Raw genomic sequence first — 14,497 nt, 5'->3', positions numbered from 1 at the left:
GGTATTTATGCTTTGAAAATGCATCTTATATTCCATTATTAGACAACAAAAATTACATCAAGAATTATAGGCTGTGGCACCAAAGCATGAACATGCAAGCCTCCATGATTTAAAATGCCTAAAATTCCATGCAGTCAACAAATTATTTAAACCCAATGAAGGAATGTCCGTGAGTATGTATGGTACCAAACTTGAAAAGTCGATAGTGCATGCAAAGAGTCTCTCTAGGAGCAATAAAACAGGCTGCAGTGTACTAAAACTTTTGGGAATAACATGTTGGCCTCTCATATGCCTATAATGTAACCGCAAAAATATAAATATACTAAACTGGCAATACCAATGACCAAAAAATCATACCTGTGTATGATTTCAAGTCAATGAAGATTCAAGAAAGATGGTTTCTAATTTTTGCAGGTTGTTTCCCCATCCATGAATCAATCATGTTCCTTTACTCTGTTTCTCAGTTGCATATCCTCATTTGTTGAAGTTTTTCTTCCTGGGCAAACTACTATCATACTTAAAAGCATGCAACATAAAAATAACTGTAGGCCTTTAGAAGGAGATCATACTGCTTGGAGCACATATCCAACCCTAATAATGTTATCAAGAATGGAACTGAAAGGAATTTCAAGGTCTTTGTCAAAATTTGACAAAATATCTGAATCTATAGATTGCCCAAATAGAAGATAACCTGATATTGCAGTAGATTCGTACACCAACACACATAGCACTGTGGTGATCCTTCCAACCCTGTTCATCTTAGCAGGCATTCTATCCTGCATTTCGTTATAGATCGGCTGTACATTGAAATGACATATGTATGCATTGGTCATGATTGGGATTACCACGAGAAGATCCAAAATTGCCCTTTTGGACCCAACATCAGGAAGCAGCCGAGGCCTCTCGATCTTGCCTTCTATAAGCCTAACAAAGGCAATAATTGATGACAAAACAACAAAAACAACTGCAAGTGCAACAGATGCAGCAGATGTGAATTTCAATGAATCTATCTTCTTAAGAGCACAGAGAGGCGCCAGAACAAATACCATTGTGATGAAAACTATCAGTCTCCGATCGCTCCACCACCCTTCCTTTCCTGTCCATTGATCAAAAAGCCCCTGGTGATGCGAAGATCCGGACATCACATCTCCCATGATAATTAAATAAACAATCATAATCCCTGCATTGTTTACAATAATACAAATCTCTGATAAAACCCTGGCAGAGTGCCCACAAACAGATTCAACAGTTTCACCATAATTAGAAGCTTTCAGGCGAACAGAAAACTCGACCAGCAACTCAATGCTTATTTCCGAGAGAATACCCATCAGGATTATCACTGCAAAGCATAATGGCAGACCCAAAACTTTCATTGTTGCAGGCAGTGCCATAATTCCTGCACCAATTACAGTCGTCGCCAGATTGAAAACTGCGCTAGGGATACCAGATCCAGACGCCACTTCTGCTATCCCTGATTTTTCTGTTGACAATAGGGGTAAAGCATCACTGTCTTCCGAACGCAATGCCTTTGAGGTAACCCCATTGACAGACTTCTTGATCTCTGCCTCGTTGTCCAGCGATATGTCCTGCGTTTGCAGCTCGATGAACGAGTGCTTTATTCGGCCCTGCATTGTGTACCTGGTGGAATTGCGAATGAGAGAGGGCAGCAAAGGCTCTGTTGGCGAGAGGTTTGGAGAATGCGCCATTACTACCCTACTCTAACCGCATAACAGTTAATGCATAAGGTGGAAGATAACTGCAGGAAGTTAACACGACCCGCCATTCCCTCGCAGAACCACTCCCTCGCAGAACTGTCCCGCTCTATTCTGACGCTAGCTGCACGAGACTGAAAACCAGTGCAACATAGCTTTCAACCAATTGATACAACCCTCTAGAGCAGCTTTACTTAAGACCCAAGTAAGCTTCTATTTCCTTCACTATCAATACTAATTAACTGTCATTCTGTTATCATTCCCATGATTTATTCCTTCCTGAAAACGAAATCAAGTGTGATTCAAAACATCAAGTATGGAAATTCTACACACAGATAATCCTGGAGCAGTAAACTCAAACAATTCTTAATGCAGAAGCTGGAGACCATAAAATTTATTACCAAACACTCTTTGAAATTAGATCTGCACTGTGATTTTGGCATTTCTTCTGATCAACTTATAGAATTTAAGCATCACACCCAAACGATAATCTTCAACAACTAAAATCCAGGGCTCTTCTTGCAAGTTGTGGGTAATCATTACAGTGCGATCTTTATTTATGAGACAACACTAAAGAACTCCAGCAAATATGTCACAAATGCAGTCGAGATCTTCTGTTCTATTTTTCACATAAGCACTCGTTTTACAGGTTTATCCTTCAAAACAAGTACTCAACAAATACACAATAGAGTTCATTTCAGAATAAAACTCACTACTCATTTCATAAAGTTCAAAATTTTCAGTCAGATATGCCAGTAAAGCTCTGGCAGAAATCAGAAACAATAGAGAACTCAATGAGTGTGTTCTAGCAACATGATTTGATCCAAAACATTTGAAGAATCACATCTAAAGGTTCTTTGCTGTAATCAGAAGGGTAAAAGAATGTTTTGATATGCCTGTCAGAATGGACATGATATAGTGTCTTATTTATAATCTTGCACAACCCAGTTTGACGACAGTCATCAACTGGAAAATAAGTCCTCCACCAAGGCCATGTTTCACTTCATGCCTAGTATTTCATATAGTCAAGGAACTGGACTCTAATGTTTGTATAAACAAATTCTACGAGTATTTAGTGGAGAAGGTTTGTGAAACTGAAATATCAATTTCATTAGTTTCTTTGTACTACCTCTTTCACCTGAGACCTCTGTTACTAATTTCCTAGTTTAATAAAGTTTGCAACTCTTGAAGCATGAAATTACTGGCCTAAAATAAGAGGGGCCTAAAGAAATGATTTATTTAATCTCCAAAAGATTAAAAAAAAACAGTATATATTTAGTGCAAAAGTCATAACCATCTGATAAGGAACACTATGAAGAATCCTAAAAACATGGGTGTGGCTCATTCCTTTGGACAGCTAGATGGTGCCCAATTTAGGGTATGGATGCTAATGCTGCATGTAAAGCAATAGTGCAACTCAGGGTCCTGTGAAGAATCCTCATTGCAGGTGTATGGATCATTCCTTTAGACAGCTAAGTGGTGCCCAAAAAGGGATGTGAGTGCCAGCGTTGCACATGTCAGGAACAGTGCCACCGAGAGTATAATTCCCCAAGATGTGCATAAATTTTGTAAGTAACGATTTCGCAGAGCTGTACAAAAACTTCAGATTGGCATCCATCCTTTTCATACACTGAAAATTAACCATTAAATAAGGATGTACAAAAACTTAGGATATGGATGCTAATGCTGCATGTAAAGTAATAGTGCAACTCAGGGTCCTATGAAGAATCCTCATTGCAGGTGTATGGACCATTCCTTTAGACAGCTAAGTGGTGCCCAAAAAGGGATATGAGTGCCAGCGTTGCACATGTCAGGAACAGTGCCACCGAGAGTATAATTCCCCAAGATGTGCATAAATTTTGTTGCACATGTCAGGAACAGTGCCACCAAGAGTATAATTCCCCAAGGTGTGCATAAATTTTGTAAGTAACTATTTCGCAGAGCTGTACAAAAGCTTCAGATTGGATCCATCCTTCTCATAGGCAACTCAGGGTCCTATGAAGAATCCTCATTGCAGGTGTATGGATCATTCCTTTAGACAGCTAAGTGGAGCCCAAAAAGGGATATGAGTGCCAGCGTTGCACATGTCAGGAACAGTGCCACCGACAGTATAATTCCCCAAGATGTGCATAAATTTTGTAAGTAACGATTTCACAGAGCTGTACAAAACTTCAGATTGGCATCCATCCTTCTCATACACTGAACATTAACCATTAAATAAGGATGTACCGACCTTTGGAAACAACCACCAATCCAATAGCACAATCCTTCTCATACACTGAACATTAACCATTAAATAAGGATGTACCGACCTTTGGAAACAACCACCAATCCAATAGCACAACACTCTAATATAACTAATCCTAGCGAATTGCCAGATAATCTTAGAAAGTAACATGTTGTGGACAAGTGAAACACCCATTTCATAATCAGAGTGGAGCGACTTCAGATTGAAATATGGTTTTCTGAAGAAAAAGATAACAGACAAATAATTTAACAAAAGAGTAACCCCATGAAAGATCTATTCCACAAACTTAAAACAACTTCAGACTGCTAATGGGGATTTGGTATGTTTATCAGGTTGACAGAGGATTCAGCCATCCACCAAGGTTCCATTCCCACTATGGTCTACCCTGGGATGAGATTCAACGCCAGGTGCAAGTCACAAAGCAAGTTGGGAAGAATAGTTACCCCTCGGAACTGGCAGCCAAGCCAGAGGAAGTCCACTATGTAATGTACAGTCCCTTGGGACATATTCCTCCAACCACTGCAATTTAAAACGCAGGCTGCCTTCTTAATTCCTAAATATTTGAAAAGCAGCTGATTAATTCACGTTGAACGCATAAAGCGTTAAAGACACCGACTTCATATGGACTACAAAGGCCCTTGACTAACTTCAACCTTTATCAAAACTAACACGGAAAGAGAAGCACCTTGGAAACACCCTTTTCACAGAGGTCCACAGAAATTTGAGACTTGTTTCTCGAAATCTCCAAACTCCAAAAACAGTAAAAGAAAGAAAGCCCTTTAGAAAGACCCAATTCAAACAGTAGAACAATAACACAATAACTCAAGGGTAGGATCTGCCTTATCTTCAGGACAAGCAAAGGCAAACTTATGAGTTAAAATTGTTCACCCTAAAAGGCGAGTATGAGCTGATTTGGAGAGTTCACTGGGTTACCGCCGCAGCTATAAGCGAAATTGTAAGCATCAACAAAAATTCTTGATTAACACGACTTATATTTGAGTCCTGAGCTTTGCCACTAGTTTTGCCCCGAAAAGAATGAACAGTAAAAACGAAACTCCCTTGATATATTGCAGAGAAAACACACCCAAAATACAATAAAACAAAGACTTACCTGTAAGTTACATCTCTGTCCAGAATACTTGTCTGCTTTTCCATCAGGAAGCCTTCTATTACTATTGATCAAGCAAATCCAAACTTGTTCCTGCCCAACATACTCAGATATCAATCCTCCCTAAAACTGTTATGCAAAGCCTTGAAACAGAATACCCTTCAGGAGTCTACCCACAGGCAAACCCCCAATAGATAACGGGCTTTACAGAGACGATGAAGTGTGGGCAGTGGATCAGGAAAATCCAAACTTGTTCCTGCCCAGACACAGATGGGCGTACCGACTACAGCAAGAAGATACACGAAGATACCAACGAGGAAAGGAGCATTTAAGGAGCCACGGGAGGAAAAGTAAAAGAACCCAAGATAAAATAGTCGTGTCCCATTATAAGATTTAAAAACACTCTTCGCTGCCTTCAAAACCTTTGAAGGTATTTTTTTAATTGACATTGTCGAGGTCAATTCCTGCAACCAAGAACGAAGAATGGTAAGAAAGCTCAGGGAGCCAAAAAAGATATGTAAATTGGAGCAGCTGATGAGATATAACATTATAAGAATAAGGCGCTTCCCAACATAGCGCCACTTCTAGAATATATTTAGTTATTTCCAGTGGTAAGATTTAAAAGATTTCCAAGAACTCCTATAATGCTCACAACCAATGCCATGACAAGCATAGCCCACGGGAGAATCTTCTTCCTTAATCCTAAGCTTTCCTCTCGTTGGTTGGGGTGAGACCTCAGGGCTATCAAAGCAGGAAATATGAAACCTAAAGATAGACCTGTGGTTGCTCCTGTGAACTGAAAAGCTACCCAAATATTGGGAATCAAAGTAGATCCCATGTAAAGAAAAACCAAAACAGTGATAGTCAAGACGACAAACCTCCTGTTGCTCTCAGAGAGGGGCTTCGATCCCTTGAAGACCATGCAATCCATTGTCTGCCGAAGTGAAAAATGGATCACAGGAAAAACAAGCATCAAATGGAGCACATATCCAACCCTAATAATGTTATCAAGAATGGAACTGAAAGGAATTTCAAGGTCTTTGTCAAAATTTGACAAAATATCTGAATCTGTAGATTGCCCAAATAGAAGATAACCTGATATTGCAGTAGATTCGTACACCAACACACACAACACTATGGTGATCCTTCCAACCCTGTTCATCTTAGCAGGCGTTCTATCCTGCATTTCGTTATAGATCGGCTGTGCATTGAAATGACATATGTATGCATTGGTCATGATTGGGATTACCACGAGAAGATCCAAAATTGCCCTTTTGGACCCAACATCAGGAAGCAGCCGAGGCCTCTCGATCTTGCCTTCTATAAGCCTAACAAAGGCAATAATTGATGACAAAACAACAAAAACAACTACAAGTGCAACAGATGCAGCAGATGTGAATTTCAATGAATTTATCTTCTTAAGAGCACAGAGAGGCGCCAAAACAAATACCATTGTGATGAAAACTATCAGTCTCTGATCGCTCCACCACCCTTCCTTTCCTGTCCAGTGATCAAAAAGCCCCTGGTGATGCGAAGATCCGGACATCACATCTCCCATGATAATTAAATAAACAATCATAATCCCTGCATTGTTTACAATAATACAAATCTCTGATAAAACCCTGGCAGAGTGCCCACAAACAGATTCAACAGTTTCACCATAGTTAGAAGCTTTCAGGCGAACAGAAAACTCGACCAGCAACTCAATGCTTATTTCCGAGAGAATACCCATCAGGATTATCACTGCAAAGCATAATGGCAGACCCAAAACTTTCATTGTTGCAGGCAGTGCCATAATTCCTGCACCAATTACAGTCGTCGCCAGATTGAAAACTGCACTAGGGATACCAGATCCAGACGCCACTTCTGCTATCCCTGATTTTTCTGTTGACAATAGGGGTAAAGCATCACTGTCTTCCGAACGTAATGCCTTTGAGGTAACCCCATTGACAGACTTCTTGATCTCTGCCTCGTTGTCCAACGATATGTCCTGCGTTTGCAGCTCGATGAACGAGTGCTTTATTCGGCCCTGCATTGTGTACCTGGTGGAATTGCGAATGAGAGAGGGCAGAAAGGCTCTGTTGGCGAGAGGTTTGGAGAATGCGCCATTACTACCCTACTCTAACCGCAGAACAGTTAATGCATAAGGTGGAAGATAACTGCAGAAGTTAAGACGACCCGCCATTCCCTCGCAGAACCACTCCCTCGCAGAACTGTCCCGCTCTATTCTGTGAAAAACTCCTGGTTATGCCATTCAGAATCCGATGCCACGTGTCAATATGTGGAACAAAGGAGCCATTCAGAATCTAATGCCACGTGTCAGCACGAGAGCCAAAGGAACGACTAAAGTCTGTTCCAAAGGAAGGCCTATCGGCCTAATTATACGTTTAGATTAACTTTTATTCATTGTGGGATAAAAAATAAAATATTAATTATAAAAATTAATTTAGTTACTTAGTCAATGTTAAATAATTAAAAAAAAATTATTTAAATTTCCAAGGAATGCATTAAACGAAAATTTCTATGGATATTTTGAATAAAGAGTAGGGTGAAAATTTCCAAGACCAAAAGTTTAGTAATATGTTTTGGAGTAAATTTTAGATGAAAATTTTGGAGGGAAATATTTTAAACGAAATTTTTGGAGGTAAAATTTTTGGCAAAAGTTTTTGAGGGGAAACTTTGGAGGGAAAATTTTCAACGAAAATTTTTGGGGGAAAATTTTGGAGTGAAATTTTCAATCTCTAAACTATAAATTGTCATTGAAAGAGAATGCATTTGTATCATTTGACATCTTCTAGTTGAAGGTCATGGATTCTTCTGATATTGGAGTTTTTCTTTCTGCAACATCAACATCTTCGTCATGCAACAAGTCTATTTGTTTTGATGAATATAGCATGAATTATTTTTACTATGAATAGAGAGACAAATTTTCCACTTGGTCTTAATCCTAATGATGATGAGAACAATAGTGATGAAGAACAACAAAAATAATTTCCTGTGAATAGAGAGTCCATTTTTCCACTTAGTCCTAACCCTAAGGATTATGAGAGCACCACTAATGAAGGGCAGGATGAAGAATTTCCAGTAAATAGAGAGTCAAAATTTCCACTTAGTCCTAATCTAAGGATTATGAGAGCACCACTGATGAAGTGTGGGATGAAGAATTTCCAGAGTCAAATTTTCTACATAGTCCTAATCCTAAGGATTATGAGAGCACCACTGAGGAAGGGGAGGGGGAGGATGAACAATTTTCAGTAAATAGAGATTCAAAGTTTTACTTAGTCCTAATCCTAAGGATTATGAGAGCACCATTGAGGAAGAGGAGGGGGAGGATGAACAATTTCCAGTAAATAGAGATTCAAAGTTTCCACTTAGTCCTAATCCTAAGGATTATGAGAGCACCACTGATGAAGGGGAGGATGAAGAATTTCCATTAAATAGAAATACAAAGTTTCCACTTAGTTCTAATCCCAAGGATTATGAGACCACCACCGATGAAGAATTTCCTGCAAATGAGATTTTGACTATGAATAGAGAGTCATATTTTCTACTTAGTCCTAATCATAAGGATTATGCAAGCACCATTTACGAAATGGAAGATAAAGAGTTTCTTGCAAATGATAATTTTAGAAGCACAAATGCGAATAATGCATTTTCTGTAAGTGAGTGTTTAAAAGGCACTCATGGTGATGACGAATTGAATCCTACTCAAAAGTACAAATGAAGAAAGTGAAAAATTTCGTCAAGTCAAAATTTCAAAAACATAGATGTTGATAGTAAAGAATTTCCTTTAAAAGCATAGATGTTGATAGTAAAGAATTTCCTTTAATGAATATTTATTAAAAAAAATTATAATAAAAATTACAATTTTTGAAAATGCATTTTTTTTAAATTTGTGTTATAAAATTTTTTATTGGGGTGTGTTATAAAAAAATTTACAACTCAATAAATTTGATGCTCTAAGCTTTTACTAAATCCACAAGTTTATTTTTTATTTTTTAAATCCATCGTGTCTTATACTTGTTTAGGGAATCCCTCGTATGTGTGCAGAATTTGTGTTTTTGGGAACAACACCAACTTTAACCTCCACATTCGACTATGCCATTGAAAACAGGAGGATGCCAATATCTATTAGATACCGGCATTTAGCCAAGAGGAGCGGTTTACTTAAAACCCTAACCATCTAATAAAGTTACGGACGTAACCAGGGTTAAGGGGTGGTGTCAAATTAGGGTTTTTGATGTCAAAACCAACCAGAGATATTTGGTACCTATATCGCTAGATCTGGTCATTGTTGTGGGAGGAAAGGAAGCAGCCATGTCGAAGAGAGGTACGGATTCTAACCTTTCAATCCAATTTGAATGAGTTCTGAATGTAAAATTTCTTATTCATTACAATCTTTCAACTGATATTATTAATACATCCGTGCAGGGCGCGGAGGGAGCGCTGGAAACAAGTTCAGGATGTCACTGGGTCTCCCAGTGGCGGCCACGGTGAATTGCGCAGACAACACAGGTGCCAAGAACTTATACATCATCAGTGTTAAGGGAATCAAGGGTCGTCTCAACAGGCTTCCTGCAGCATGCGTCGGAGATATGGTCATGGCTACAGTCAAGAAGGGAAAACCTGATCTCCGAAAGAAGGTCATGCCTGCTGTCATTGTTCGTCAGAGGAAGCCGTGGAGGCGAAAGGACGGTGTTTACATGTATTTTGAAGGTATTTGTAGTACTCTTCTGTCTCTCTCCATTTTTTCTTGCAATTCAGTCTTGGAGTAATGGATTTTATTTTATTGTTTAACGGGTCTGTAAACCGTGTTTAGGGCCCATGGAATCACTTGGACACCATGTTGAATCCAGTGTAATAAGGGATTTTATTAGATGGTGACGAGTTACCTCGTTATGCGTTTGATTTTCGTTGTATTTTTTCCACATTATGGATGCCAAATACGGCCTCAGAAAACAGACGGGAATTTTGCTTCTCGGTCTTTTGAAGTTTTTGTTTAACATGAACTATATAAACAAATCTATATTTTCGTTTCTCTTTGAAACGACAAGGTGCTCCCTATTATAATGGGATGTAGGTACTCTACAATACTCAACGAATATCCTCTCGGCTAAAAACCTCTAGATGGGGGTCCCTATTTTGCCAAAATCGTTCAGGACTTCGATCTGCACCAACCTTTTCAAATAGCCTGTTCAGAGGCTAGATAGTCCACGAGGGTTATGGAACGCTGCTGCTTTATCAATATGCAACTTGCTGTCGACTATAATGTATGCTTTAGATTGATAACTCAAGCTGATCCCTGTTTACCTTTAAGCTGCGTTTTCCAGTTATCTTACATGAGCGAATATTTGGTCCCAAACTGTGTTTTCCGATAATTTCAAGCAAGTCGTGGAAAGTCTTGCTCTGGCTTTTGGCTGATTTCCAGTCCGAGGAATACCCTAAAGTTTCGTGATCACAAAACAATAAGAAAACATATGGTTTTTATTTGCACCGCTGGAAAACGAATGTGTGTTTGGGGTGTCAGAAAACATTCATTTTTAACATTGATTTTTCTGGTAGTTAACAATAAGTGAACTTTCCAACAAGTAAAGGATAATAACATAGTATAAATGGCGTTCTTGGGCATTTTTTAAAATTTGTTGTGCCAGCTGTGTAAGTACATTGTTGACATTGGTACAGTGATTGGTTCTATGGCACATTGAATGTTAAGATGCTAATAGGCATTTACTGTGCGTTGTCTCATTGTCTCAACAATTACGATTGAAAGGAGATCAGTAAACAAGTAGAGAATGTCTGATCTGTAAACATTTTAAAAGAGACAGGATTTTTTTTGAAGTAGAAATGTACTTGAAAATAATTCAATGATAAGAAACATATATGATCTTCCTGACAAACAGATTTTACAGTAAGGTTTCCTGTCTGCTTATACAACGTTATCTTAACAGTAGTTAGGACCTCCACACTAGACAAGTTGAATAAAACTGAATAAATCAGAAGCTTTGATAGAATGGAGTGTCCAGATGCATGCAGGATCATTAGTTTACCACATTGTTCTATAGTAGTAAAACAGATTAGAACTAGAAGATTCACGACACAGAACAACTTGCACCTAGGTACTGGCTGCAGGGTATACAAACTTTATTCTGTGCAGCGTCTGCCTTAGCTGGACTACATCTTGTAGCTGGTGCTGTGATCTGTCTTATGCATCCTTCATTGGCCAACAGGTTTGGATGACTATGCTGCTAACATGGTATTGATGCCCATGTAGCTTTGTATTTATCTTTTCATGTTATTTTAAAGATCTAATTACAGATCAGACTTACTCTTTCTATTTTGATGGCCACCATCGACTAGTTTGATATCTTTATCTTCCACATTCTTATCTTGGGACTTGTGGCTATTGGATAGCTGGTTCTTTTGGCTCTAGCTCTAAGTCTGGCTCTTACATTGGCCTTTGCTCAGACTCTTTGCCTTAACTCAGGCTCTGGTTCAGGCTCAATGTTGGGACCTGTGGGTATTGGATATTTGGCTCTGGTTCTAGTTTTAGCTGTAGTTCTGGCTCTTGCTTCAGCCTCTGCTTGGATGGTTTTCCTTAATTTGGCTCTGGCTTTGGCTCAGGCTAAATCTTGGCCCTGTTTTCAGTTTTGTCCTTACATCTTTGCATCTGTCTTTTATACTAGGTGCTAGACAGTCTTCTGCCAGGTAGACATTTTACTATTGGGAACTTTGACCCAACTGTTTCTGTGAAATCTGAAACGGTTATTGAATATTGTCTTCATTTTTTATTTTGAACCTGTTTTTTCCCAATTAATATGTACTCAAAAGAATGTTGGAGACTTCAGACTTAAAGTTTTCTCTTCGTTTTTTTTCTATGCTATGCCCAATAATGTTTTCTCGGATGCTTCACTGGTTGAGTCCAATCTCCAAGTTGGCAAAACTTTTCCAAGGATTTGCATATAATTGTCATCTGACAGGCTGTGATCGGATCTTTGATTATTTCTTTTAACTAATGTCAGGAAGCCACACTCTTCTCTCCATTGTGTTGCCCTTTCAACCAAATTTCTGCACACCGCATCATCTGGAAATTTCTTCATTTCCAGGGAGGCATGTTCGGATACCAAAATTATCTGTTCTGGTCAACTTCTGACAAACAGATTTTACAGCAACGCTTCCTTGCTGACAATACAGCGCTGTTATGAAAAATCAAAAACCTATTACTGGACAACAGGAATAAAACTGAATATGTCAGAATCTTTGACAGCATGAATGGAGTGTTCAGATGCATTCAGGAACATTAATTTTCTCAGATCATAGTCCATGGGAACAAAACAGTACAACAGCAAGATTCATTGTGCAACTGCAACAGAGGAATAAATCCTTGAGCAATAGAAACTGTTACGCAGAGAAATGTTACAGTGTTCTATGTTGTGCCCAAGCAGTGGCAGCAAAGTTTCTAAACTTTATTCTGCGCTGCATCCTCTTGACTCAAGCATCTTCTAGAGTGCCTCTTGCAGCAGGTGGTATGATCTCTTGTCTACATTCAATCCTTTGCTTTTAAAGAACTAAAGGAGCCCTAGCAAGCCAAATCTCTCTTTCCACAATCATATAGGATGACTGAGCTGCTAATGTGGCATGAATGTCTACATAGCTTTGCTTTTTTCCTTTCCATGATTATCTTTAGTTCTAATCACAGATAATCCACGTGCACATGATGTATACAATTACAAAATCATCAAGCAACATATCTGGATTCTGCAAGCGTTTCTGAAGGAGTTTTCATTTTTAGTTGCTGTATTTTAGATGCTTAGGTTTTTTGGGTTTCTTATCTAGCTGGAGATTCCAGCTTTAAGTATACATTTTTTTAATGAAGCTATTTTGATGTTGTTTTGTGTACTGAAAAATATAAGTCAATTGTTGTGTACGATGAATTACTGTTCACCTCTTTTTCTGTTTTTTTTTTTTCCTGCAGACAATGCTGGAGTAATAGTAAATCCGAAAGGAGAAATGAAAGGTCAGTACATTTTAAGTAGTTGGATTTTTTTTATCTAAATATTTGTAAAGCAAATACCCAGGTCTAGTGAGAAGTGTTAATTGTCACCCATTAAATTTATGGAATTGTATAATTGGTATATGCATCATCAGAAGCCTTTTCCTGCGGATACGGCTGCTATGGTTCTGCACGATTATGTTCTTTCTGCTTGATAGGTCCTTTTATGTGTGCTTATGGGAACTTTCCATTGTCACAGGATCTGCTATTACAGGACCTATTGGCAAGGAGTGTGCTGATCTATGGCCCAGAATTGCTAGTGCTGCAAATGCTATTGTCTAACTGGGGAGTGTGTGAGGTGCTTGAGTGGTTCAGATGATTTTTGACTTTCTTGAATTTACACAATTCTTTATGGCGTCTTAGCTGCTAGGCTATATATTATCAACATTTTAAAACTTTTTTGGGCATTTTTTACAATGTCATCCTTATTTCAACAACATTGTTGGACATAAGGTCCAGTTTTTGCCTTTGTCAATATTATCTTGTCATCTCCAAAGGTTTTTACGTGAGAAAATTCCCATTTTCGGTTTACAACTTTTTTTCTTATCAATGTATTTTGTTGGTTTATTAACAGATTTGTCTCTGTACCTTGGCCTTGAGATTGTTTTTGTTGGCATATGCATAGTTTTTCTCATAATCACAAAGAAGGGTTTTATATGTGGCATATACATAGTTCTTCTCACATATCACGAAGGGGGATTTTAGCTGCTGAGTTTTTTCTATTATATAAAGCCCTATTTAGCAGTTTTGTTTGTTGATAAGTTACTTTACATTTAATGTTTGGTAATATCTATCCATATTCATATAAATAGTTTCTCTCATTTTTCAAGAAGGGGGATTATAATTGTGTTTTTACATAGTTTTTCTCATATATCACGAAGGGGGATTTTAAGGGCTGTGTTTGCATAGTTTTTCTCATATATTGTGGCATATACATAGTTCTTCTCATATATCACGAAGGGGGATTTTAGCGGCTGAGTTTTTTCTATTATATAAAACCCTATTTAGCAGTTTTGTTTGTTGATAGGTTACTCTTTACATTTAATGTTTGGTAATATCTATCAATATTCATATACATAGTTTCTCTCGTTTATCAAGAAGGGGGATTATAATGGCCTTTTTACATAGTTTTTCTCATTTATGAAGAAGGGGGATTATAATTGTCTTTTTACATGGTTGCCTTTTTACATAGTTTTTCTCATTTATGAAGGGGGGGGATTATAATTGTCTTTTTACATAGTTTTTCTCATATATCGCAAAGGGGGATTTTTGTGGCTGTGTTTTTTCTATTATATAAAAAGACCTATTTAGTGGTTTTGTTTGTTCACAGTTTACTCTTTACATTTAATGTTTGGTAAGATCTATCCATATTCATATAT

General features: G+C 38.1%; 1 protein-coding gene and 2 pseudogenes across 1 annotated transcript; 1 reads left to right on the top strand and 2 right to left on the bottom strand.

The window, feature by feature from the left end:
* Positions 1–563: 563 nt before the first annotated feature.
* Positions 564–1,709, bottom strand: LOC149222155 (amino acid transporter AVT6E pseudogene; annotated as a pseudogene).
* Positions 1,710–5,604: 3,895 nt separating this feature from the next.
* Positions 5,605–7,103, bottom strand: LOC149222154 (amino acid transporter AVT6E pseudogene; annotated as a pseudogene).
* A 2,136-nt stretch (positions 7,104–9,239) lies between these two features.
* Positions 9,240–13,691, top strand: LOC149222153 (large ribosomal subunit protein uL14). The gene is made up of 4 exons (XM_089385281.1): positions 9,240–9,398; positions 9,500–9,784; positions 13,041–13,082; positions 13,318–13,691. Exons 1-4 carry the CDS (start codon positions 9,386–9,388, stop codon positions 13,398–13,400), a joined length of 423 nt encoding a protein of 140 aa, XP_089241407.1. The 5' UTR covers positions 9,240–9,385; the 3' UTR covers positions 13,401–13,691.
* The last annotated feature ends 806 nt before the right edge of the window (positions 13,692–14,497 follow it).

The sequence above is a fragment of the Pinus tabuliformis genome, chromosome Q (assembly GCF_031772625.1).
Source record: "Pinus tabuliformis cultivar Carrire ecotype Pingquan chromosome Q, CPIR1, whole genome shotgun sequence".
Taxonomy (NCBI): Eukaryota; Viridiplantae; Streptophyta; class Pinopsida; order Pinales; family Pinaceae; genus Pinus; species Pinus tabuliformis.
This window is presented reverse-complemented; position numbering and strand designations above follow the sequence as displayed.

Excerpts from the sequence above, each read along its gene's own strand:
- LOC149222153 (XM_089385281.1), top strand. Across the intron at positions 9,785-13,040 it reads TGTTTACATGTATTTTGAAG|ACAATGCTGGAGTAATAGTA; the intron begins GTATTTGTAGTA and ends TTTTTCCTGCAG. Across the intron at positions 13,083-13,317 it reads TCCGAAAGGAGAAATGAAAG|GATCTGCTATTACAGGACCT; the intron begins GTCAGTACATTT and ends CCATTGTCACAG.